The sequence below is a fragment of the Salmo trutta genome, chromosome 16 (genome assembly GCF_901001165.1).
Source record: "Salmo trutta chromosome 16, fSalTru1.1, whole genome shotgun sequence".
Lineage (NCBI taxonomy): Eukaryota > Metazoa > Chordata > Actinopteri > Salmoniformes > Salmonidae > Salmo > Salmo trutta.
In genome coordinates, this window is record NC_042972.1 from 51,281,120 (window position 1) to 51,308,806 (window position 27,687).

General features: G+C 41.2%; 1 protein-coding gene and 1 non-coding gene across 5 annotated transcripts in view; one reads left to right on the forward strand and one right to left on the reverse strand.

The window, feature by feature from the left end:
- The window catches only part of LOC115150986 (potassium voltage-gated channel subfamily D member 3-like), a 115,534-nt gene that overhangs the window by 12,265 nt on the left and 75,582 nt on the right, over positions 1-27,687 (reverse strand). For 2 of the 4 annotated variants that reach the window (XM_029694870.1, XM_029694868.1), the window contains exon 3: positions 6,185-6,347. In XM_029694870.1, coding sequence (XP_029550730.1) covers positions 6,185-6,347 — 163 coding nt within the window. Of the gene's footprint in view, positions 1-6,178; positions 6,348-27,687 lie in introns of all 4 variants that reach the window. The other 2 variants (XM_029694869.1, XM_029694867.1) reach the window with 1 other exon arrangement.
- LOC115151214 (U7 small nuclear RNA) lies at positions 16,590-16,644 on the forward strand. The gene has a single exon (XR_003867232.1). It is a non-coding gene; the product is annotated as a U7 small nuclear RNA (small nuclear RNA).

The following is a 27,687-nucleotide window of genomic DNA, read 5'->3' on the forward strand; positions in this document are numbered from 1 at the left end:
TTTCACCGATTCAGCTGTGGCCACAGCCCAGCCACAGCCCAGCCACAGCCCAGCCACAGCCCAGGAGTAAAATAATAGTCATCTCTGAGCAGTGTGTCTGATCTGATCTAATGGAGTCAGCATCCTTTCTGTCCAATCAGACGGACAGCTGGACTGCAGCCGTCCACACACGACACAGGATAAAGTTCCAGGAGTTTCTCTGAAGGGAAGCCATTCTCCGTTCTGTGCCTGAAGTTTTTCTTCTCCCCTGGACTCCCTCTTCTCTCTGCCTCTGACGGCACACTGTTTCTCTCTGTATAGCTCCACCTGACTTTGCCATTTCATTAACACTGCGACCCCAGACCATTCAGAGCCCACTGTGCTCCTGGTGAGAGCCCTCCCAATTAGTCTAGCAAATAAGATTTGTGATTTGTGTTACACTAAAATAAAACCTCAGCCGCCGTGACTCTGGACTTCGGTAGCACATCACCAGAGGCTGTCCAGGCTAGAGGTGACCCTCAGTTAAAGCAAAGGGGAGGGTGCATTAGGGGAGACTGCCACACTTTCTTCTTGATACCCTTCTTACATATTATTGTACTTTTCTATGACAATAGAAGAACTACCAGCCTATTTCTGTGCGGGAAGCACATATCTGATAGACGTATATTTAAATGTCTGTACGAGGACGAGGGAGATAGGATAGGATACATGAGAAGTTATTTTTTCCCAGCTTTGGCCCCAGATGGCCAGCTAATTGTACTGGGAGCTTGGAGCAGCCCACTATTAGAGTGAAATGAAGATGGATTGGGGCGGGGGGGGGGGGTGAACATTGCTAATTTGAGAGACACCCGCTCTGGCTCGTCAGCGCACGTGGAGCAAGGTGCATGCGGTGCACCTCCCCTCCTGTCTCCGTTTCAGCAGCCTGGTATAAGTGAGTAATAACTGTTAGCAGATAGGGGGTAAGGGCCGTGAGGGGCACCAGGAAATTAGAGATTAACCACTGCAGTGTTAGAACTCTTGACAGGTTTCCACTGCAATTAACATAATATACATCGTGATGTTACTCACTGTAGAAGAACAGAGGAAAGCGTACACTAGCAATTTGCCTTAACAGTTGACCTCAGGAGTGACCATAATAGCTCATCTGCATCTACTTCTTATCTACCCTTACTCCCACAAGGTCACTCTAAGGACAGGTACCTAAAGAGGGAGAGGGCATCAAATGAAAGGAGGCTGTTTCTCAGTCTCCATGCCTCTTACTGGACTCACCTGCACCCGGGCTCTTATCTTTTTCATGAAAGGTCAACCCCACGGAGGCTGTAGTGAGAGTAGTTAGCCACCACTACTTAATGCTTGGTGTGTGTGTGTTTGTGTGAGTGTTAGGGCTGACCACATTTAGTCGACTGGTGGATTGTTTGGTCGATAGGCTGTTTTTTTTAGTTGAGCAGTCACAACAACAACAAAAATGCTGTGGCACACGAGACACCTGTCTGATTCTTTGCAGAGGCCGTGGGGATGGCACAGTCCAAGACAGGTATCGGCAACCTAAGACACGAGAGCTGCAAGGGTATTTGCCTTGGCACGCCAAGCAATTTGATACAATTTAGAAAATAAGTGAAATTGCATTTGTTTCGAAATTGCATTGGTTTTCCCTATATTGCTATTGCTTTGGACCTAAATACAGTTGTGAGAGTATTCCTTAGACCTACAGTACGTGTCAAGATAATGTGTCTTGGGTATAATTTAAAATGTTGAGTTAAGAAGGGTAGTGTGGCTTTGATGCACAAGGTGCGTCTCTCCAGAATGCGCTCTCTACCACCAATTTGTGTGCATTCATTGTTTCATAACTTCATTGTGAGAATTGTTTGCCCTTTGATTGTTAGTGTCTATCAATTCACCATTACATACAGTACATCACCAGTTGTACATTTACTGTTAATTCCAATCATTTTTATCAACAATGTTTGTTTGGTTACAGTAATTTCTGTTAATGTATTCAATATATTATTAACACAGTCATTTACCGTTATCATTGTCAGAGTGGACACTTGTTCGCAGAGCTCCCAATCTATGCTACACTTGTGAGAATTGATTATTTCATTCCGTTGTATTTTTTTTGGAACGCTCCTGTCAATGTTGAGTAGGGATGCACGCCTGATTACGTATAGAAGCAGGCTACCTGGCCTGCGCGCAAATGTGTAAAGGTGCCCATTTAGGGATGTCTGATAATATTTTGGATTAGCTTAACTCACCACCACTAATGCGCTGTGGAGTTTCTCAACTTATTTTTTCTTCACCTCAAACAGCAAGTAAACAAAGTCTGTTTTGACATACATTAAATCCAATCAGGATTTTTCTTTGCTGGTCTTTGGGGAGATACATCTAGCTAGCTAAGTCAGCCATTGGCTAGGCCATCAGAAGCTAATAAAGGCATCTGCTGTTCAGCTGTATTAGGGCAACATTTGTGAATGACAGTGGAACCAACCAATCACATTTTGACTAAATGGGTGGGACCGTTTTTATAAAAGCTTATGGAAACTTCTGCCTTCTTGAAGGCCAACAGGTCGCTGGGCAATAGCGAGCTAGCTTTGTTGTCGGCTAGTTTGCAGCGGATGCAGTAGGTCTGTTGGCTAATTTGTTAGCTTCTCCCTTTTCAATGATAACTTTCAACAAGAAGTTAAGTTTAAAATGGTCTGGTGAGTGGAACTGTGTTTTTTTACTGCAGCGCGCTTGCTGTTGTTAGCCATCTCTTTGAAAATAACTTATGTGTTGAAACATTGTTGCATTTCAAGTGGAACTGACAGCATTTTAGCTAAATGAAATCTTATTAAAATCTGTTCATTTACACCCACAGGAAGAATATGACACTTCTTAAAACATTTTCTGACAAGCTACCACTTAGATATGGTCATTTTCAAATTTTTATACATTCTTACAATTTTTGGGAATTACGTATACTAAGGCATTTGTGAAAACTCTATAGCAATATAGAGTGGGAAAGTGGCTGTGTGTTGGACAATTAATAGACACTGTAGTAAATAAAACCAAATATAAACATCTGTCTTGTCCAGGACTGGAGTCTACACAGACCGGTGCGCTATAGCCAATCAGAACTACTGTAGGCCTTTATACAAACAAGCCATTTGCCACACGGCCTGCCATCATTCACTTCGAACTGGACTGTGTGTTTACAGGCAGTTGCAACAGCGCGACTTTATAGCATTAAAACGCATTTGCCAAAAGCCACAAAATAAACCTGAATTGATTTCTGCAAATATGCAAACACCACAGGAGTGCACTTACATTTGGGAACTTTACAGTCCTATTGATCAAACAACCATGAAAAGGTAGGCTCTCTCTGCCTCAGTTATGCACGTCAACAACAACAAGATCAACAACTAATGCTAGCCAGAGCAAGATGAGCTAAAATCTAACGAAGGAACATTAGACAAACCCTCTCAAACTTTTTCAGCTAGTTGGCTGTCAAAATTGCAATGATAAACGATGGGGAATTGTAGCCTCCTCGTCCCTCTGCAGCTTGCCTGCCAATGCATGCGTGTCCCAACCAAGCACACAAGCTAGCTAGCTACTTCCAGGCACAAATGAGACAACACCTCGCTCTGACCATTTTACTCTTGTAGCAGAGCTGGTTAGGCTGTTTACATGTTATCCAGAGCGTTCTTGACTAACTATTACTTTTTTTGCCTACGTTTACTGACACCGGTCATATTCAGCTGGTGTTGCACGTTTGTAAATTCATCAGTTGTTCTGCACTCTGGTAACGTTACACTCAGACGAGAGTGCTCTGAAATCGGAGTAGATAGCCAGAGTGAATTTGCGAACGCAAGAGATATGCTAACTGGATAACAGTCATTCAAGTTCTTGCTATCTAACCAAAATGATATCTGCATCTCTAGCTGTGTATAGTCACCGAAAAACGATTTGAGGGGGAAAAGTCAGTCACTCACCCACTCCTCCAATGGCATGACATGACATCCTCCTAGCAGCTAGCCAGCTATCTAGCTAACGTTAGGCTCCGTGTTTTTAGCTTGCTACATAAATAGATACGCTAGCCTATTAGCTACGTTATGACTGACTTGTGATCATTGCCTTGCTAGTTTGACTGTATTGACATTCCCAGCCTTAGTTACATTCGTCCGTTTTTGTCCAGAATATTGAGTCATTGAAACTGAAACAGTACATCCCGAATGGAGGCAGCAAACAATGTACCAGGCCATCTGTGATTTCCAACCTGATAGCAATATTTTTTGGACTACCAAGAAATGTATTGGTGAATTATATTAATCATGCATTGAACTGCATCTATCTATGCCTTAGTGTACGCCATGGAACGTTGAGTCAAATATAACCTCTCATAGAGTTGGTTATGTAGCATAAACTGGGAATTTGATATTTTTGACTGATATTATGATTGTCTGCTCGTTCCATATCGGCAAAGTAGTTAAAACACTGTTAGTTCCACTTTAAATTTTAGGTCACCGGTTACTTTGTGCTTAAACATGACATGTTATTTGCAATGGGAAGTAATAGTTGTACATTTCCATTGGTTGGGTTTTTGCATTCTTATGATTGGGACCTACTGGCTTATGTCCAAGTTTATGGACTGCTTATCCTTTAACATCATGCTGTGTGTGACTGCTGTTATTCCATCGGCCCTATGCAGTGGTGAAGTGGTGCCTGGAGAAGTAGGTGTACTCAAATTTTGCCAAAAAGTTCCCAAACGGGCTGCCAAGGAAAGGCACCCTGTGGGAAAAATTTGAAATGTTTCTTTTATATTTTGTTATTTTAACATTTTTTACCCCCCAATTTCATGGTATCCAATTGGTAGTTACAGTCTTGTCTCATCACTGCAACTCCCGTATGGACTCGGGAGAGGCGAAGGTCGAGAGCCGTGCGTCCTCCGAAACACAACCCAACCAAGCCACACTGCTTCTTGACACAATGCCCACTTAACCCGGAAGCCACCCTCACCAATGTGTCGGAGGAAACACCGTACACCTGGCGACCGTGTCAGTGTGCACTGTGCCCGGCCCGCCACAGGAGTCACGAGTGCACGATGGGACAGGGACATCCCTGCCGGCCAAACCCTCCCCTATCCCGGATGACGCTGGGCCAATGGTGCGCCGTCCCATCGGTCTCCCCGTTGCGGCCGGCTGCAACAGAGCCTGGACTGGAACCCAGAATCTCTAGTGGCACAGCTAGCACTGCCATGCTGTGTCTTAGTCTTAGGCTGCTCCGTGCCAAAACCAGTTGAGAGCTGCATGCTCTTGCTGCCTGCAGATGATATTCCGCTGAAACTAGGCTACAGTATGTGTGTGGCGCACAAGTGAAGTATTCACGTGCTTTGTGATTGTGTAGGCTACTTGTGCATGATTTCTCTACTGTACTACATACTTGATAAGTCGTATACCTCCACTACACTACTTTGATATGCATCAGTAGGGATTAAGGAGTATACGCAATGCCAACTGAAAAATAATTATACCTGCGTATACCCTCCACTACACCACTGGCCCTATGTGTTTTACAAAAAGTGCACTCACCTACATGAGTGTGGCGGTATTACCGTTGCTGTCCTTTCAGAATCACAAACCTGTCACACACTGAAGGCCTATAGGTTAAGGCTGCTAAGACATTAATGTTTCAGTCGACAGCGAAGCGGTTTCATGCGCTGACTGAATGGAAGCTGAGTTTTTTTAACTCAGCTGGTCTAGGAAGATATTAAGAGTCTTCACTGTCCGACAGAGTACATATGTGACTGACACCGAGACAAGATCGAGACACTCATTATGTGGTCTCCAGTACTACAACACTGGGGACAGCCATGTGGAGGGTTATCTCTCCAAGGGACTGAGAGAAAAAACAGAAGGTTGTCTACAGTCTGATGGACAAAGATCTGCTACTCAACCACTAAGTGTTCAAGTACTTCTTTGCTGTCGCCATTAAACTAATGATGTTTTGCGTTAATGGTGGTTTGATTGTGTGATGCAGATCCATGCTGCGACCCCAACAGTTTCCAGTATGGAACCTCTCACGTCTGTCTGTCTGCAGCAGGTTTCTCCGAAGTCAGGGGGGCGAGGGGTGTCGTATCCACCCACACACACACACACACACACACACACCCACCTCGCCTCCCTACAGCCGGAAGCGGGTCATCTAATAAGTGAATGGTGTTCACCTGTACCTTCTGCGCACGCCGTTTGTCAGCTCTCTGGTTCTGGTGATAGATGCGGCTAAAGTTGGACACGATGACGGGAACAGGCAGGGCGATTACCAGCACCCCGCTCAGAGAACAGATAGAACCAAAGATCTTCCCCGCGATCGTCTTGGGCACCATGTCCCCGTAACTACAGCGAGAGAGAAAGAGAGAGGGAGAGGGGAGGGAGGGATAAGAGAGGGAAGTAGGGAAAGATGAAATACTGTATTGGATACATTTAAAATGCAGTCTACAGTTCTGAATCTGTACGTGTGGCCGTCCAAAGGGTTAGCATCTGTGTGTGTGTGTGTGTGTCGAGATGTTCCCTACTGTTTGGCCTGGGGGCTAAACCCATATCAGCAACTCCCTCTTTCATTCCCAGCCTTCCCTTCTGTTTCTTTCTATGCAATTACATGTTGTTCTCTCAGTTTCCTAGGCTGGGGCTAATTTGATTACACAGGTGGAGGAAGCAGTGATAGGCAGGCTCAGTAAGAGGTGGGGAGAGGCAGCGAGATAGAGGTGCTATCTGGGCTGCTCAGGCAGGGCACAACAAAGTCATGCCAGGGGGCAATGTGCCAGGGAGGTGCCAGTGCAGGTCCCCTGTTGTGAGCTCAGGGTGAGCACTGGGGAACAAATCACTTTATCAATGGGCACTTCAGGTACAAGCTCTCATGAAGGCAAACCAGAGGTGTGTGTGTGTGTGTGTGTGTGTGTGTGTGTGTGTGTGTGTGTGTGTGTGTGTGTGTGTGTGTGTGTGTGTGTGTGTGTGTGTGTGTGTGTGTGTGTGTGTGTGTGTGTGTGTGTGTGTGTTTAGGGGGGTTAGGGTGTGTGTATTTGTGTGTTGGCAGACCTATTCAGAATCAATAAACCAGGAAAAGCCCTGAAATGCAAAAAACAGTTGTGGAGTTGGGAGAATGGCTACAGAGACACACAGACTAGGTGCATTACACTTGGTTTGACTTGGATCCTCCCACTATTTTACTAGAGTACTCATGCCAGACACATCCTTTGACTTAAAGGCCCAATACATCCATTTTTATATCAATATCAAATCATTTCTGGGTAACAATTAAGCACATTGCTATGATCGTTTTCAATTAAAATGGTCAAAAATAAACAAAAATAGCTTCTTAGCAAAGATCAATTTCTCAAGCCCAGAACTGAGCAGACTGTCTGGGAGTGGTCTTGGTGCGGAGGGGAAAACTGAAAACTAGCTCATTTACCGCCTGGTGTAGCTACCATGCAGGCCAAAACTCCATCTCACCAAATTTCATGTAGTCTTTTCAAAAAGCTCTTACACTAAAATGGCATTACCTTATATATACATATTTCCAAACTATAAGGTTAGAATAATACTGTGAAATTGTGAAAATTATGATAATGCCCTTTTAGTGTAAGAGCTTTTTTAAAAGACTACCTGAAATTTCTGCTTGTTTTGGTAAGATGAAGTGCACTGGGCCTTTAAACTTTCCTCCCCACTGCTTCCTGCAGAGATTGGACTCCTAACAGGTAGCCCATAGGCTGTTGACTTCACTGCCCCTCAGGGGACTCTCCGGGCCTGAAGGAACACCACTGATGTGGGCGCTGGCATCAAACTTTTCCCGATGGGCATTGTCTCACACTCCCTCTCCATTTCCAAACATCCTGTATGGCCTGTCATCTGCAGACTCCCCCTGCCTACCACTGTTAACTGCCCACCGACTTCCAACCTCTGGATTATAGAAACACAATTCTGCCAGCTGTAGAAATGTGTGTGAGCAAAAGTGATGTTCCCTCAAATCTTTCCTATCCCTTTCTGCAGTATTTGAAGTTGACATTCTCCTTTTCTCTGAGCTAAATGGATGGCAATGGTATGCTTTAATAATAACTAACAGGTACTCCTAAAAAAAGATAGCTTTCTTCTACTTTCTGCCTTGTGCTCTTTTTCAGAGTCAAGCGTTTTAAGTAAAACCTTTAAGAGCTCTCAGCCGCTAGGCTATCTGTCGCCTACCACCTTTCCATATAGTGCACTACTTTTGACCAGAGGTCTATGTGCAATTTATGGGCTCAGGGCTAAAGTAAAATATCCAGAATATGGTGTCATTTGAAATGCAGCCACAGTCATAGAATCCTTTCCCATCAATCTCTCAGCTGCCAGAATGGAGTCTCAGAGCTGCAGCATCTCTGAAGCTTCGAGACGGGCATGTTGTGTTGTGTCCTGGCTGTCAAGTGGTGGATCTCTCAGTCCGTGCTCTCTGTCTTTCTGTCTGTCACTCTATTATTGATGACACCCCCTCGGCTCTGTCTCTGCATGACAGCTCTACAGTCAGACAGAAATGTGAAAAAATAACCCCTCACGAATAGTTGTTTTCTCTCTCCCTCACTGGGTTGAGTGAAAGAAAAGTAGGCATTTTGAACATTACTGGCGGTTATGATCGGGTCAATTAAATTTCCTTACTTTTAGACTTCTTTTAGACTTACGAACCAACCATTTACGAAACGGCAACAATTATATTGGAGGTGGCTTGGAACTCAGGGCTAAAGTAGTTCAAGGGAACTGTGAAACAGTAAAGCCAGTACTGTGAAGCAATTTGACTAAACTACAGTGTGATTTTCAGAGACAAATACATGAACTAGCATCAACTCGACACAACCATGGAAGATGACAGAAGGAATTAGGAGAGAGATAAACAAACAGCTACACTGAGAGAAAGAGAGAGGGAGAAAGAGAGCTCCTAAACCACATTGTGAATGTCACTGGAATGGAACCTCATTATAATCAAGTGATTATAATTCATCAGGAAGTTAGCAGCTTGTTTTATGATGGAAAGAAATAAAATTAGACATTTGAACATGCTAATTATATCCAACTCATACAGGTCAATAAAGTGAACATGTGACAGAGCAAATGGTCTATGGATAAGATTTTTGAGCAAATTAGCTTCTTCTGACATTATTTTTACATTTACATTTTTGTCATTTAGCAGACGCTCTTATCCAGAGTGTATCCAGAATGTATGAGTGCATACGTTTCATGCATTTAAAAATAAAATTAAAAATCGTACTGGTCCCCCATGGGAATCGAACCCACAACCCTGCTCTACCAACTGAGCCACACGGGACCTATTATATTGGCATTGTGGGATGATCCATATTGGTATGTTGTATTGTATTATCTTTACAGAGGAATGAGATGAGGATGATGGGGACGAGGAAGTAAATTGTGAAGAAATGTATTCAATCTGTGTCCGAATTTTATCCGTCCAATTTCTTGGTCTTACATTAAAGAAACGTCTGCAATTGTTTCCACATCAAAATTGAAATCGTTTAAAGTGGGTTCCTCTTGATTGCATTCTGACAAACATTAAATTATCTAAATTGAATAGGTCGCAGCATTTCAAAAAGACACAGCACAACCAAAACAATCCATTTAACTCACTGATTACAGCTTGTTTGGGGACCGAATGAAAGCAGTGGAGATCTATCAAACATAGTTACAGCTGTGATGTGCTTAAAGATGCAGTCTGGGATCTTAAGCACTAACAAATTCGTAACATATTGGCTAAATTGGATGAAGTAGGACACAAATGTGCACAATTTTCAGGGACCCGTTTTTGCTCGTGAACACTACTTTCAAAACTACTAGCTGGAATTATAAACTGCTCTGGAGCATCACTAATGATCAAAACTCTGTTGCCATCAGTAGCCAATCCGGACACCTATCCAAGACATGGGTGTGTCATTGTCATTGGGATTTCAACTACTGTGACAAGTAATCATACATCCTCACATACCATGAGAATTATAACATAGACTACCATGAGAGTTATAAACATGAGAGTTATAACATAGACTAGCATGAGAGTTATAACATAGACTAGCATGAGAGTTATAACATAGACTAGCATGAGCGTTATAACATAGACTAGCATGAGAGTTATAACATAGACTAGCATGAGAGTTATAACATAGACTAGCATGAGAGTTATAACATAGACTAGCATGAGAGTTATAACATAGATTACCATGTGAGTTATAAACATAGATTACCATGTGAGTTATAAACATAGACTCACATGATATTTATTATAACATAGACTACCATGAGAGATATTATAACACAGACTACCATGAGAGTTATTATAACATAGACTACCATGAGAGTTATTATAACATAGACTACCATGAGTTATTATAACAGACTACCATGAGAGTTATAACATAAACTACCATGAGAGTTATAACATAGACTACCATGAGAGTTATAACATAGACTACCATGAGAGTTATAACATAGACTAGCATGAGAGTTATAACATAGACTACCATGAGAGTTATAACATAGACTACCATGAGAGTTATAACATAGACTAGCATGAGAGTTATAACATAGACTAGCATGAGAGTTATAACATAGATTACCATGTGAGTTATAAACATAGATTACCATGTGAGTTATAAACATAGACTCACATGATATTTATTATAACATAGACTACCATGAGAGATATTATAACACAGACTACCATGAGAGTTATTATAACATAGACTACCATGAGAGTTATTATAACATAGACTACCATGAGTTATTATAACAGACTACCATGAGAGTTATAACATAAACTACCATGAGAGTTATAACATAGACTACCATGAGAGTTATAACATAGACTACCATGAGAGTTATAACATAGACTAGCATGAGAGTTATAACATAGACTACCATGAGAGTTATAACATAGACTACCATGAGAGTTATAACATAGACTACCATGAGAGTTATAAACATAGACTAGCATGAGAGTTAAAACACAGACTAGCATAGGAGTTATAACAGACTAGCATGAGAGTTATAACATAGACTAGCATAGGAGTTATAACAGACTAGCATGAGAGTTATAATAAAAAGCATGAGGTGGCGCACACCCAGAGCAAATGATTTAGTGTAGACGTGTTGACTAACGGCGAATAAACTGTAAGCTGTAAAAACAAAGAGACTCGCACACTCTATATATAAACTCCCAGTCATTTATTGGGTAAATCACCAACGTTTCTGCATCACTGTGCCTTCAGGGTGAAGAAGAGGCACAGTGATTAGAGTTATTATAACATAGACTAGCATGATAGTTATAGCATAGACTACCATGACAGTTTTAACATAGACTACCGTAAGAGTTATAACATAGACTAGTATGAGAGTTATAACATAGACTAGCATGAGAGTTATAACATAGACTAGCATGAGAGTTATAACATAGACTAGCATGAGAGTTATAACATAGACTAGCATGTGAGTTATTATAACACAGACCAGCATGAGAGTTATGACAGACTACCATGGGAGTTACTATAACATAGACTAGCATGATAGCTATAACAGACTAGCATAAGAGTTATAACATAGACCACCATGAGAGTTAGAACATAAACTACCATGATATTTATTATAACATAGACTAGGATGAGAGTTATAACAAACTACGATGAGTTATAACAGACTCAGATGAGACTTATAACATAGACTAGCATGAGAGTTATAACATGGACTAGCATGAGTGTTATTATAACTTAGACTAGCATGATAGTTATAGAATAGACTACATAACAGTTTTAACATAGACTACCATTAATTATAACAGACTACCATGAGAGTTATAACAGACTACCATGAGAGTTATAACAGACTACCATGAGAGTTATAACATAGACTACCATGAGAGTTTTAACATAGACTACCATGAGTTATAACATAGACTAGCATGCAAGTTATTATAACATAGACTAGCATGAGTTATAACATAGACTAGCATGAGTTATAACATAGACCAGCATGAGAGTTATAACATAGACCAGCATGATAGCTATAACATAGACTAGCATGAGCATTATAACATAGACTAGCATGATAGCTATAACATAGACTAGCATAATAGTTGCCTAGTTAAATAAGAGGTTAAATAAAATAAAAAGAGTTATAATATAGACTACCAAGAGAGTTATAACATAGACTAGCATGCAAGTTATTATAACATACACTACCGTTCAAAAGTTTTGGGTTACTTAGAAATGTCATTGTTTTTTGTCCATTAAAATAACATCAAATTGATCAGAAACACATAGTGGACATTGTTAATGTTGTAAATGACTATTGTAGCTGGAAATGGCAGATTTTATGGAATATCTACATAGGGGTACAGAGGCCCATTATCAGATAACATAGTTTTAACATAGACTACCATGAATTATAGCATAGACTACCATGAGAGTTATAACAGACTACCATGAGAGTTATAACAGACTACCATGAGAGTTATAACAGACTACCATGAGAGTTCTAACATAGACTACCATGAGTTATAACATAGACTAGCATGCAAGTTATTATAACATAGACTAGCATGAGTTATAACATAGTGTTGTGTGTTAGCTAATGTGTGTTAGCTAATCCAAGTTCATCATTTTAAAAAGCTAAGAAAACCCTTTTGCAATTTCACAGCTGAAAACTGATGTCCTGATTAAAGAAGCAATAAAACTGGCCTTCTTTAGGCTAGTTGAGTATCTGGAGCATCAGCATTTGTGGGTTCGATTACAGGCTCAAAATGGCCAGAAACAAAGTACTTTCTTCTGAAACTCGTCAGTCTATTCTTGTTCTGAGAAATGAAGGCTATTCCATGCGAGAAATTGCCAAGAAAATGAAGATCTTGTACAATGCTGTGTACCACTCCCTTCACAGAACAGCGCAAACTGGCTCTAACCACAATAGAAAGAGGAGTGGGAGGCCCCGGTGCACAACTGAGCAAGAGGACAAGTACATTAGAGTGTCTAGTTTGAGAAACAGATGCCTCACAAGTCCTCAACTGTCAGCTTCATTAAATAGTACCAGCAAAACACCAGTCTCAACGTCAACAGTGAAGAGGCAACCTTCTAGGCAGAGTTGCAAAGAAAAAGCCATATCTCAGACTGGCCAATAAAAATAAAAGATTAAGATGGGCAAAAGAACACAGACACTGGACAGAGATAAGGCTTTTTCTTTGCAACTCTGCCTAGAACTCTACCCAGACAGCTGTCAGTACAGGGTCTGCTATGATCATTTAATCACTGGTAAATCAAGTCAGAATTTATTTTTCCTATAACTCACTACAGTAAGTTAGCTTGTAGTCTAGCGATTAGCATGTGTCGCATGAGTTTCAAGTTTAGGGAAAGCTATCTTTTCACCATAAAAATGCCCCTTTATATTATAACAAACAAAGGATTGCATGCATCTATCATCGCATTTGCAGACTAATGTAAGCCTACTATTCCTAATGTAATGAGTAGATTGGATTGTGATAATTTAGGCAATTAATAAGCGCGTAGTCGCATAGGCTATATCAGAGACGTTTCTTTCCGTTGCACAGGAAGACCTTGTCTTGAATGCAACCATGTAATCTAGGCCGAGAAGGGGTCCAGGCTAAAAGGGATCAAGCTTTTGTCAAATTAACGTAAAAAGTCATTTTTGTTGGCATTTTAGATAACCCTAACCCTTTTCCTGACCTTAATCTAGATGTAATCTTCATATGAATGAATGAATGAAAGAAATTAAACACAACCGAACACTTAAGTGCCCTGACGGTGTAGGTGACCTGAAGAAGAGATATTCTAACACCAGGTGTGCTTTTCATTTGTTGATGTACTGCTGACCTCTATCAAGACAGCCATGTCGACTGGATTTGCACTATGAAGACAAGCAATGCTGCAGCAGCATCAGTTTCTACTTCTACTTCGTCCTTTTCCAGATATGAAAGGAGACATCCCTCAGTTGTACAATATGGTTTTCATACTGTATGCTGTGTTTTGGTCAATCTAAATGTATCTTTTGTGTAATTTGTGTAGAGAGCACCTTCACCTTCTCGTCATGACAAAAATGCCCCTTTAAACCATATGAATATATAAAATGTAATTTTGGAACGTGTAAAATACTATTGTTTATGATTTTGTAAACATACTGTACTAATATGCTATATTGTTGTACGGTGAAAAGAAAAGTATTTTGTCATCTCTGCTTTGCCTAGCTCCATTGGAAAAAACTATTTTTTTATAGCCCAACTATTTTCTTTCTTTCACAATTTAAACACATTTAGCATAGACAATGTAATTGTTGTGATAGTCTTAGGCAAACCATATTCAATATTACAGTAGCACATCCAAGTACCAATCAGACCTTCTGGGAGAAAAGTATCTGGCATTGAACTTGGTGGTAGTAGTTGTGTGTATGTTTTAAGATAAGGATTCTGTCATCTCCTGCTTCCATACATTTCACCACCTAGATTACAAGGATTGGATTTGCACTAAATCATTTCATGTCAACACAAGGCATGTACAAAATACAGTATAAGGATTAGCCTCATATACATTATCTGCTGGTATGATTTTTAAATTGAGAACATATAGCTGAACACTATGTAAACAACGTGTGAGTTAAGCTATTCTCTGCTTCAGATGCACAATGTCAAGGCTGCATTGCAAATGTCCATATACGCCTAATGCCATCATACTGTAGGCCAGTGGTTCCCAACTCCGGTCCTCGAGTACCCCCAACAGTACAGTTTATTTTAGTCCCTGACAAACACACCTGAATTAACTTGCCAACTAATCATTAGGCCCTCTGAGTTGAATCAGGTCTGTTTGTCCGGGGCTACAACAAAAATGTGTGCTGTTGGGGGTACTGGAGGACTGGAGTTGGGAACTACTGCTGTAGGCCTATGGCTGTATCAGCTGCAAAATGGGTTCACATGGCTGATAGCCTGAAAAAACTGTGACAAAACAGTGACAATCAAATAACACTAATTGGAGAGCTTATGACTGAACAAAAAAGGTAATGTTCATTTGATCATATAACACAGAAACCAACAAATTAGAGACAGATTCCCTTCCCCTCTTTGTTGGAGGATTGTGATCCGTGATGAATCAACATCAACACAAGTCCATCTTGAATAATAGTTCACAATTAAAACAAGTTTAAAACACTTCAAAGAATCAACACTATTTCACACAATTTCCAAAGTGTACAAGTAAGCTAACTCGTATGTAAAGGTTAGATATTTTACTAACAAGTAGGCTATTATTACTAAAGGATCATTTCAGGTGAACAAAAAAAGTCAACAACATAGGTGGCCAACCTCACTCCACCGATTCCTGATCTACGGGGGGGACACACGACGCGACGACACAGACTTCTGTTCCAGCCCAGCAATAGCACACTTGATAATTAACTGATTAGGTTTGATACATTTAATCAGTTGTGTTAGTGCTGGGCTGGAACAGAAGCGTGCACACGCAGCAGGGTTGGCCTGCTCCAATTGTAATAGGTTTATACATTGTGTGTGACTTTTAAACCTTATTTTTTTGTTCACAAAATGTGCTAACATACAGTAGGTACACATATAATCCATGTACCCTTGTTCTCTTAGAACATTCATTGGGACCTCTTCATCTGCAGACTGGGTTTTACAGCTCTCTGTATCTGAGGACAGAAAACATCCCAAAAGAAACAGGCTGCATTATACTCAAATTAGACAGCACTGAATAATATGTTGCTATATCTCTCTGTCTTCAGTTTTTCTCGCTAGGGATGGGAATTGAAGAATATGTTCATAATGTCCTCCCACAAAGGTACTTACCCTATCCAGAGTAGTTTACTCTTCCTTCTGACAGCTGGAACTGCTAGCTAATCATTTCACCATATTCCATGGCTGTTAGCTAGCTATCTAGCTACAAATGCATTACAACAATACACAAAGATAGCTAGCTAACTAGCTAATATGAAGTTCGCAAATAGTTGATATTTAATTCATTTAGCTAGCTATACAGTATGTAAAGTTAGCTAACTAGCGAAAATTATGTTAGCAGCTCATAGCAGATCTGTCTGTCTGCATGAAATTAACATAATCCTGATTATATCAGTTGCCTGAAAATAATAATTATCACCTAAAAAAAAGGGCTTTCATCGTTAAAGAATTGGAACATGCGAAAGAATTGAAATAATAAGAATGTACTTTTGACAAAGCAAAGATATAATCCAAATGTGCGGGTGAAGAGTTTACCCTAGTTTACCCACAAAAATCATGATCATATGTAGTATTTATTATAGAATTTCGTAGTAAATACTACAGTATTATCTGCAAAAAAACACTGCAGTAAATACTACAGTAATTTCCGTAAAAAACTATAGTGTCCGTCCGCTAAAACACTAGCATTTTTTTATGATAGTAATACTACAATACTACATTTAATTCCACACCAATTCCCATCTCCAATATCCCAATTTGTGTCACCCATGAGTGAGAAACATACATGCCAAGTATAGACCATATATTGTGTTCCCTACAGGTCAGAGCAGAAACTCTAAACTAGTCAAATCTACCTACAGGTTATGGAAAACATGCTCTTTTAGTATTTGTCCAGTCGGTTTTCTCAAGGAGAAAGTCCCCACTTCTATGTCAAAGATAATACAACAAAAAATCACATGATTTCACGTGAAAATTCACATGTGAAATCATGTAAAAACATTTGTTTTTGTGATCACGTGAAATTCATGTGTTTTTTTTCTCAGTCAAGTACTGCATTTCAAGCACAGATTCAACTAAGGCTTTTTTTTTCGAAAAACCTAAGAAGGAAAAGTTTGGGTCCATCTCAGTGTGCTTCATTCTATAGCTAGAGGACTCCTGATATCTCCAGAGGTGATAAGTATCATTTTTGTCTTAATCTGTTGTTATCTAGTACTGTCTTTTTGCTAACTAGGGCCATATATTTTAAGTGCTGTCTGTCTTCTGAGTAACCTATTTGTTGTGTGAACTACTGACTGCTCATAACTTGCAGTTGATTGTTGACACATCAACCAGGATTAAGGGAAAGGGCATTTTGTGACTGCTGTTTTGGCAATCAGTGGCTGTATTGGGAGGGGGAGTTTTTCCCTCTCCTAGGCAATCAGCAATTAGTACCGGGAGGTGTGCTCTTCACCTCTGCAAGGCAATTAGCAATTAGTGTTAGTACTTCAGTCTCCCATTTTCTCAGCAGTGGCCATGTCACTGGCGGTCTCGTTGCGGAAACAAAGACTGTTCTGTCAAGTTGTTCTGCCGAGTTGTTCGAGGAAGGAAAGAGGAAGGCTCCACACCACTCTCTCAGTTGAGTATCTTACCTAGTTATTTTCAGATGATCTTTTATAACTTTGTCAACTATGTGTTTTTTATACCTGTTCGCTCTTCTCCCTGTAGGCTTTACAGACGATCCCACCCCTTGGCTGCAACCCTTCTAATTTAGTGTAACCTGCACGCTCAACCCCTGTGGAATTCATGGTCTCCGGCAGCGTTTGGAACTGCCGATCTGCGGTTAAGAACGCAGAGTTCATCTCAGCCTATGTTGCCCTACTGTCCCTATACCTTTTGGCCCCAATGGAGACTTGGATCCCCCCAGAGAACACTTCTACTCTAGCTGCTCTCTCTTCATCTGAATCCCACATGTACTATGATAGACTCAATTTCCTGATGCTGGTTTAACATTTTTGGGAGCATCTTATTGGTGTCCTGTACTCGTGCTCCTGGATAGTGCAACGTTTTTACTCCAGGGACTGATTTTTCATCATTGAACTGGCCGGAGAAGGGAGTTGAGAAATCCGCCCATTCCCACCCCTCACACAATATGTTGAGCGTTTCACGGGCCTATGAGAAGCAGGATAGTATATGCCTTGTGGTGCCTGCAACTTATCTACATAGTACCCCTCGCCTGGTGTTCAACCTTCCCTACCGCTTCAAAGAGGATCTTAAATAATCCCCCCCCCCAAAAGCCTTTCGTGAACTAACACTCGCACTTAATTCATCCCCCCCAATAACACTTTGCTGATAGTAAGTAAATTTTTCCTCAAAAAGTAGCTATGACTGAGAGATGTGATCATCCCACCTAGCTATCTTAAGATGAATGCACTAAATATAAGTCACTCTGGATAAGAGCATCTGCTAAATGATTAATATGTAAATGCAATGTCACCATGAGGCCATTTGTCACAAGGGTTGTGAAATGGAGACCAAGGCGCAGCAGGTAAAGTGCTCATCTTCTTAATTTATTTAAAGATAACACTTAAAAAAACGACGAACCAGTTCCGTAAGGCAACACAGGCTATACAGGAAAACAACCACCCACAAAACACAAGTGAAACAAACCCCAACTAAATATGGCCTCCAATTAGAGGCAACGACAACCAGCTGCCTCTAATTGGAGGTCCTACCAAACCCCAACATAGAAATAGAACCTAAACCAAAAACACCGAAACACACAAAACAAACACCCCCTGCCATGCCTTGACCAAACTACAATGACAAATAACCCCTTTTACTGGTCAAGACGTGACACCATTGGTGATTTTAAAACGGATATGGAGTTCAATGGCTGTGATGGGAGAAAACTGACAACATTGTAGAGACTCCACAATAATGACCTCAATGACAGTGAAAAGATGAATACACAATCAAAAATATTCCAAAACATTAAGGTTGTATGCAACAAGGCACTAATGTAGCACTGCAACAACAACAAAAAAACAGCAAAGGAACACGCCTAGATGCATCACAACACATCACTGAATAACTGCCTCCTTATTTTCAAGCATGGTGGTGACTGCATCATGGTATGGGTATGCTCGAAATAGGCAAAGACTGAGTTTTTCAGGATAAAAAGAAACGGGATGGAGCTAATCACTGGCAAAATCCTAGAGGAAAACCTGCTTCAGTCTGCTTTACACCAGACACTGGGAGAGAAATTCACCTTTCAGCAGGACAATAACCTACAACACAATGCCAAATCTACACAGGAGTTACTTTCCAAGAAGGCAGTGAATGTTCCTGAGTGGCCATGTTACTGTTTTGGCATAAATCTGCTTAAAGAAAAAGAATAATGGGCAAATATTGCACAATCCAGGTGTGCAAAGCTCTTCGTGACTTACCCAAGATGACTCACTGTTGTAATCACTACCAAAGGTGTTAATCAAATGTATTGACTCAGGGGAGAATACTTATCTAATCAAGATATATTAGTGTTTTATTTTTCATTAATCTTAAAAATATGCTAGAATCCTTCTTCCACTTTGACATTACACCGTTTTTTCTGTAGATCGTTGATAAAAAAGTGACAAATTAAATCAATTTGAATCCCACTTTGTAACAATAAAATGGGAAGAAATCCAAGGGGGGTGAATACTTACGATACCCACTGTAGGCCTGCTTCTAACAACAAAAAACTCATGAAGCTCCCGCACAGCGGTAACACGCGTTAGCCTGAAGACAAGATTAAATTGACATAGTCTGATGGTGAGAGTATTATCAATTGTTAAATTGTAGACTTATATGAAGAATCTGATGAACAGCACATCCAAATACGCCAGTCCGTTCTTTTGAAATGCATTTTCATAAAATCATAATGTTCTTTAAGACCTGCCCTTAATGAATTAATAATGAATGATCTTTGTGATGGTGTTTATTTAATGGAGTTTAACACTTGAATTCTGGGGTTTAGTATTTTTTTTGTTTGTACATGTAGCCTACAACAGTGGTCACCAACCGGTCGATCGCGATCTTCAAGGCGTTCCTAGTCGATCACCAAACATTTCTGCAGAAAAGCCAACAATAAAGGCTTGTGCTCCTTTTTTAAAATTATTTGTTTTGCGCTGTTGGTGGTAGGTGAATTTGTGCACCGGGCAGGCAAAGTGTTCCCATTCTGAACCATTTAATTTGTCTGAAAAGACAAACTCCGCCTACCGGCGGACCGGGAGATCTGTGGTACGTGAGATGCCAAAGTTTAAAAACCAACACCAAAGGGAGACTTGTCAAAGTATACAGCAAGGAGCTCTTGTTTTTTGAGTGAGTTCCTGTTAAATTTTTTATTCAGCACTGCCAACACTGTTTTAATTCAACACTATTAAAAACATGAAACACCTTCTCCCTACTCCCACTCGCGCTGCAGCTGCAATGAATGAGTAGCCCTGCATTTGTATTATTATTAGCAGCTGGTCATGTCTATTTTAATATCGAGGAATATTTCACTTTCTCTGGTCAAAGGAACAACATGAATTTGTGTTTGAGGCAGATGCGAATGCAGTGAGACTCAAGTTTCGCCATCAGGTGAAAGACGGTGCCCTCTCTCTCTGGTCAGTCTCACCGGAGGAAAGGAAGGAGAGAGCAGGGGCCGCAAGAGACTGACTCTCTCCTGCTCTCTCTCTCCCTCCGCTGAGACTAATGCAGTGTTCAAAACAATTGGGAACTCGGAACTCTGACATCTCCGACTTCAGTGCGCTCAAAACAACTGGGAACTCACAAAAAAACGAGATCCGACTGGGAATTTTTTTTTGAATGGTCATCCAACTCGGAATTCCAAGTTGGAAACTCAGGCATCTTTCTAGAGCCCCAACTTTCCGACCTGAACACCATGACCATCAAATGCAGGTACCATCAGTCCTGTAAAATAAAAAAAGCAAATTAATGGCAAATTATTTCAAATTATACTCAGCTGTGTCTCGCAAGTGCTACACCAACTGATGACCTATTTTGTTATCACAGCTTGAGTTTTGAAATATAATATGGCCCGAGAAGAACAATATTGGCAGGCCAGGCATATGTCGTGACTTTACTTTCATTAATCTGATGACTGTTATTTATCTAATAAACTAACTATGTTTAATTGTTACCCGATTTAAATTAATCATGTAACAATTAACTCATTAGGAATTGGGGCAAAACGAGAGTGGTTGTTTAAAGAGTTACCATCTCCCGAATTAAACTCCAAAAGGTCTTTACCTATCACATCCATAAAACAGTCAACGTTTTAATCATAACCTCGTATCATATCATTCTGAACAGTCGTAACCTCCTGCATCTGCAAAAACCCCAGCCTTACTTATGATTTAGTACTACACAAATTGGTGTAATTATTTATTTACTAGCTAACTAAATAGTAACACAGGATAAACATAGTCGTGGCCAGAAGTTTAGAGAATGACACAAATATACATTTTCACAGAGTTTGCTGCTTCAGTGTCTTTAGATATTTGTGTCAGATGTTACTATGGAATACTGAAGTATAATTACAAGCATTTCATAAGTGTTAAAGGATTTTATTGACAATTACAGCTTCTTTGCTGCCCTTCTTGACACCAGGCCATCCTCCAAAAGTCTTCGCTTCACTGTGCGTGCAGATGCACTCACACCTGCCTGCTGCCATTCCTGAGCAAGCTCTGTACTGGTGGTGCCCTGATCCCGCAGCTGAATCAACTTTAGGAGACGGTCCTGGTGCTTGCTGGACTTTCTTGGGCACCCTAAAGCCTTCTTCACAACAATTGAACTGCTATCCTTGAAGTTCTTGATGATCCGATAAATGGTTGATTTAGGTACAATCTTACTGGCAGCCTGTGAAGCCCTTTTTGTGCAAAGCAATGATGATGGCACGTGTTTCCTTGCAGGTAACCATGGCTGACAGAGGAAGAACAATGATTCCAAGCACCACCCTCCTTTTGAAGCTTCCAGTCTGTTATTCGAACTCAATCAGCATGACAGAGTGATCTCCAGCCTTGTCCTCGTCAACACAGAGAGGGACAGAGACATAATACTTTGGGACATTTAGAAACTACTCTCATGTCACAAGTGTAGGCAAAAAGTGATTTGAGAAGAGTAGTAGAATGGTCACACTTAAATTTGCTTTACTAGATACTTTACTTAGGACAGCTAATCAGCCATACCAGTGATTGTCCAGGAGGTGACTATCGTCTCTATCTCGTGTTGAGATTTCAGAGTTCAAACTACTTTGGACGTGAGCTGCAGCTCGACACCTTTCTGGTCTGATATGTTAATTCTTAACCCATCATTTTATGCTGTTGTTCAAAAAGGGGGGTTCGTGAGGCTGACACGCTCTCTGACCTCACTCAAGGGGGCGGTGACTACTTACTTGCACAAAGTTATAGAAACAATTTCCTCTGATAGTTTCTAAGATCACGTCCCTCTCTTATCAAAAACACTTTAATAATATTTCATATTTCATACACAACGTAGAGGATGGAAACTTCGTACATGTAGTGGGTATACTTTTCAAGCATTTCCTTTAAAACATTTTTAATGACACCACAAAATAACAACCCATAGAACATTAGTGTTCTTTTAGGTCACCTCTGCCCATTCCCCACGTTCTGTTAGAAATATTGTTCCAGTATTCGCTTTGGAACATGTCAGAGTTTTGGCGGGAAAATGTCTGTGTAGACAAAGGCACATAAATGTGTGAATTTTGGAGAGGGATGTTTATTCCTTGATTTACAACAGGGTGTGAGCTGTCAACCCCCCACCAGTCGTCCCCCCCCCCCCCCGCTGTGGGTGAGAGAGGGTCTGGTTGAAGTCATCCGTTGCCAAGCTGATCTGACCCATTTGGATCCTCACAGGACAGTCATGACACATATACAGTAGCCAATATACTGGGATAATGTATTAGGCCTGCCTACTGCACAAAAAAATTTATTCATACGGAACAGTTTTTTATTAGGTAAAAACATCTGAGTGGTAGATCTCGGCATGCTTTTTGACTGCGAAAGTGATCTTTACTCAGAAAAGGTTGGTAACAACTGGGCTACAGTTACATAAACTATGCTATTGTGTTCTTTAACATACATTTTCTTTCATATTCTGATGTTACCTAAGACCTTCATAAACACAATTAAATGATTATTTTTGCAATAGCATATATGAATTGTATTTATTAGACTGTTGACATCCAAAAGTCTCATTAGCTTTAATGGGGGTCTGTTGTGGCCAGGCTTGTCTAGTGTTTTATTGGTTCCTTTTTCACTCCTCGAGGTACTACCAACACAGAAACCAATCTAGTCCACTAAACGACCATCAACAAAGTGAACACAAGCTATAAGTGAAAAACGACCCTAGGGGAATTACAGGTTACACAACCTTCTGTGCTAATCGTCTCCACCTCACCATACAATCTCTCCTTTCAATTCAGCAGAGGAGGAGGAGGAGAGGGATGATGATAACAGCAAACAGAGGAAAAACACACAGAACGGGACCTTGTGTGTATCTATTATTACAGCATGTGGGGGATATTAGGATGTGTGCAACTCTTTCACCTTTGGGAGGCAGACTCATTCATCACAACCTAAGTGGGCTCCAAAAACAGCCTTGCTAAATTTGTGGCCAATGTAACACAGCTGTGTGTGGGTCAGCAGTGAGCACCAAGGACAGCGCCGCTGTAGGGTAAAGCAAGGGACAGTGGAGGTCTCTGTATTGTAACCAACCAGGTATAAAACACAGGTCATTGGTGTGTCCCAAGAGCTAAGCTAAAGCTGAATCCTATAGGTTTTAGCTATGGAAGTCAACACATGTTTTGTAGTTCTACATTTACCTCCATTTGACCTCCCTCTCTATGTCCCAAAAGCTAACAAACATCAACTGTATGAGTCAAGGCCAAGGGCACTACAGAAACAACCGGGTATCAAACCTGGGTTGTCAACTTACCACAAGACGCTGTCGGCTTGCTGAGCTAAAGCTTATTCTCTGTCCTTTTCCAATCCAATATCAACGCTGCACCAGCTCCTTAACAGAGTTTTCTCCCCATCAAGTTGGAAGGCATGCTGTCACACCGTGTTCATTGACATTGTCAGCTATGCAATCAGCCAAGGTAATGGACCATGGTTTTCAGAGAATGTGATGGAAATGTATATTTGTCTTTTGTTTTACTCTGAGCAGTGCTCCAGAAATGCTGTGTCAGGAGTACACCCAGGAGCAATGTGTGTTGGTGCTGAACCATGCACTATTCATGCTACTGACTTCTCTTAATGCAATGGAATGACATGACTGGGTGGTGGACTGAACTATAGTAAACTCAGCAAAAAAAGAAACGTCCTCTCACTGTCAACTGCGTTTATTTTCTGAAAACTTAACATGTGTAAATATTTGTATGAACATAACAAGATTCAACAACTGAGACAAACTGAACAAGTTCACAGACATGTGACTAACAGAACTGGAATAATGTGTCCCTGTACAAAGGGGGGGGTCAAAATCAAAAGTAACAGTCAGTATCTGGTGTGGCCACCAGCTGCATTAATTACTGCAGTGCATCTCCTCCTCATGGACTGCACCAGATTTGCCAGTTCTTGCTGTGAGATGTTACCCCACTCTTCCACCAAGGCACCTGCAAGTTCCTGTATATTTCTGGGGGGAATGGCCCTAGCCCTCACCCTCCGATCCAACAGGTCCCAGACGTGCTCAATGGGATTGAGATCCGGGCTCTTCGCTGGCCATGGCAGAACACTGACATTCCTGTCTTGCAGGAAATCACGCATAGAACGAGCAGTATGGCTGGTGGCACTGTCATGCTGGAAGGTCATGTCAGGATGAGCCTGCAGGAAGGGTACCACATGAGGGAGGAGGATGTCTTCCCGGTAACGCACAGCGTTGAGATTTCCTGCAATGACAACAAGCTCAGTCCGATGATGCTGTGACACACCGCCCCAGACCATGACAGACCCTCCACCTCCAAATCGATCCCGCTCCAGAGTACAGGCTTCAGTGTAACGCTCATTCCTTCGACCATAAACGCGAATCCGACCATCACCCCTGGTGAGACAAAACCACGGCTCATCGGTGAAGAGCACTTTTTGCAGGTCCTGTCTGGTGTAGCGACGGTGGGTTTGTGCCCATAGGCGACGTTGTTGCCAGTGATGTCTGGTGAGGACCTGCCTTGTAACAAGCCTACAAGCCCTCAGTCCAGCCGCTCTCAGCCTATTGCGGACAGTCTGAGCACTGATGGAGGGATTGTGCATTCCTGGTGTAACTCGGGCAGTTGTTGTTGCTATCCTGTACCGGTCCCGCAGGTGTGATGTTCGGATGTACCGATCCTGTGCAGGTGTTGTTACACGTGGTCTGCCACTGCGAGGACGATCAGCTGTTTGTCCTGTCTCCCTGTAGCGCTGTCTTAGGCGTCTCACAGTATGGATATTGCAATATATTGCCCTGGCCACATCTGCAGTCCTCATGCCTCCTTGCAGCATGCCTAAGGCACGTTCACGCAGATGAGCAGGGACCCTAGGCATCTTTCTTTTGGTGTTTTTCAGAGTCAGTAGAAAGGCCTCTTCAGTGTCCTAAGTTTTCATAACTGTGACCTTAATTGCCTACCGTCTGTAAGCTGTTAGTGTCTTAACGACCGTTCCACAGGTACATGTTCATGAATTGATTATGGTTCAATGAACAAGCATGGGAAACAGTGTTTAAACCCTTTACAATGAAGAGCTGTGAAGTTATTTGGATTTTTACGAATTATTTTTGAAAGACAGGGTCCTGAAAAGGGGACGTTTCTTTTTTTGCTGAGTTTATGTCTGTTGGTGTTATGACTATGTATAACAGTATCAAGGAAAAGCATTAGACACTATCAAATGTTTCACTGACTATAAATGGGATGCATTTATCATCAATGCATAGCAACTACTGTCCCACAAGGCAGTACGGTATAGCCCCTCAAGGCAGGACAATGGCTCAATAGAAGAACAAAAAAAAGTTTGGCTAATTAGGATTTTAATACAAATTCTTCGTCATTGTCAGTCGTCTCATGGCGCTGTGCAGGTCACAGGATCCACACACAGCCAGAAACATCTAGCTCATTACCATTTTAAACATTAGATGGGCTATTGGCAGAATGCCTGGCTACTTGATACATCATCATGCACCTGCTTCTATTTACTTAGATTATTGGCATATGTGCCATACTTTTGGCTTGTGAAAACATCGTCTGTCTCCTCTTTAATCACTTGTTACCTCAGAATCCTTATAACTTTCAACCACAAATAGCCTAACATGTCAATCTCAATATACCATTATTTTATCAACCTCCTTTATCAAGTCCTCATTCGTGTACATGCCCATCTAAAGGCCTACAGAAAACACATTATTTACAGTCTTCACGGTGTGTTATTTCGCTAGTCGTCCCAATGATAATTCATTAGACTCTCTGTCATAGGACACTCTTCCTCGGACTTATCCAGGGTAAATCAGTGCAGTGCGCTATCTAACGGGACTAAGTCAGTGTGGTACATATCACTTAATCAGTGTATTATCTGGTGGGACTAATACTGAACAAGACAACTCCTAATTGCTCCAGATGATTGAACTCATAACTAATTAGTTTCTCTTCTCTGTTTCTCTTCTTTCCTCTCCGGTTCTAATCTTGATCTTTTATCGAAAGACTTGTACCATACAATCGATGACCGTTTGAATCTCTCCGCAACACGATGGGACAGTGAACCATAAGTAGTTAAACGGGGTCTTGCCTCAGTCAGAGTTGCGCCAGGGGAAGTAAGGGGAGAAATGAAAACATGGCAATTAAGAGACAGCTTGTCCTGTTCTGCCTTTCTCTTTCTCTGTCTAATGGGATAGTCTAGCAGCTTGACCTGGCTTTGCCACACACCGTGCTGATAAATAGTGTCCCCATTGAACTATTAGACGGGATCAAAAGACAGCTGGGTTTTAATACGTTAGGATCTCTTGCAGATGTAATGATGTTACAAAAACAATTCCGGTTAAACTCACACTCCACTCAGACATTTAAAGATGAAGTCTTTACCTGCTCACTTGAAAGGGAAATGAATCATGTTATAAGAGGATGACACCGACAATATCAGTTTGGACACTCTGATCCAGACTCACTCACAAGAATGTCTCTCGACTAGTACAAACATCTCTTTGAGAAAGCATCTCCAGAATTTGAAATAGAAGGGGGCAAAACTTGTTTAACTTCCTACAACTGGAAGTTTTAGGTCACCTCAGTCCACCGGCATCCAGAGACGTGGGCTGGGACAGTGGATTGGGACCTGGGTAATGTTGCAGGTAGGTGTTTGGGACAGGTGGCTGTTAGATGTAGATAGAGGTTTGAGGCAGGTGGCTGTCAAGAATGCAGGTCAGAGATCAGGGTCCTGTGTCTGCTGCAGATGGTGGGGCAGACGGATACTAACAAGAATGGGCCATGGTGTTCTGGTGGAGGGGGAGTGAACACACATACACACACACGCTTACAGTGCATTCAGAAATTATTCAGACACCTTTTCCACATTTTGTTACGTTAACTCCTTATTCTAAAATTGATTTACTAAAAAAATTTCATCAATCTACACACAATACCTCAGTATGTCAAAGCGGAAAACAGGTTTTATGAAATTATTGCAAACATATAAAAAATACAATAAATAAATACCCCATTTACATAAGTATTCAGACCCTTTGCTATGAGATTCGAAATTGAGCTCAGGTGCATCTTGTTTCCACTGATCATCCTTGAGTAATTCTACAACTTGATTGGAGTCCACCTGTGGTAAATTCAATTGATTGGACATGATTTGGAAAGGTACACACCTGTCTTTATAAGGTCCCACAGTTGACAGTGCATGCCAAAGCAAAAACCAAGCAATGAGGTCAAAGGAATTGTCCATAGAGCAATTGTGTTGAGGC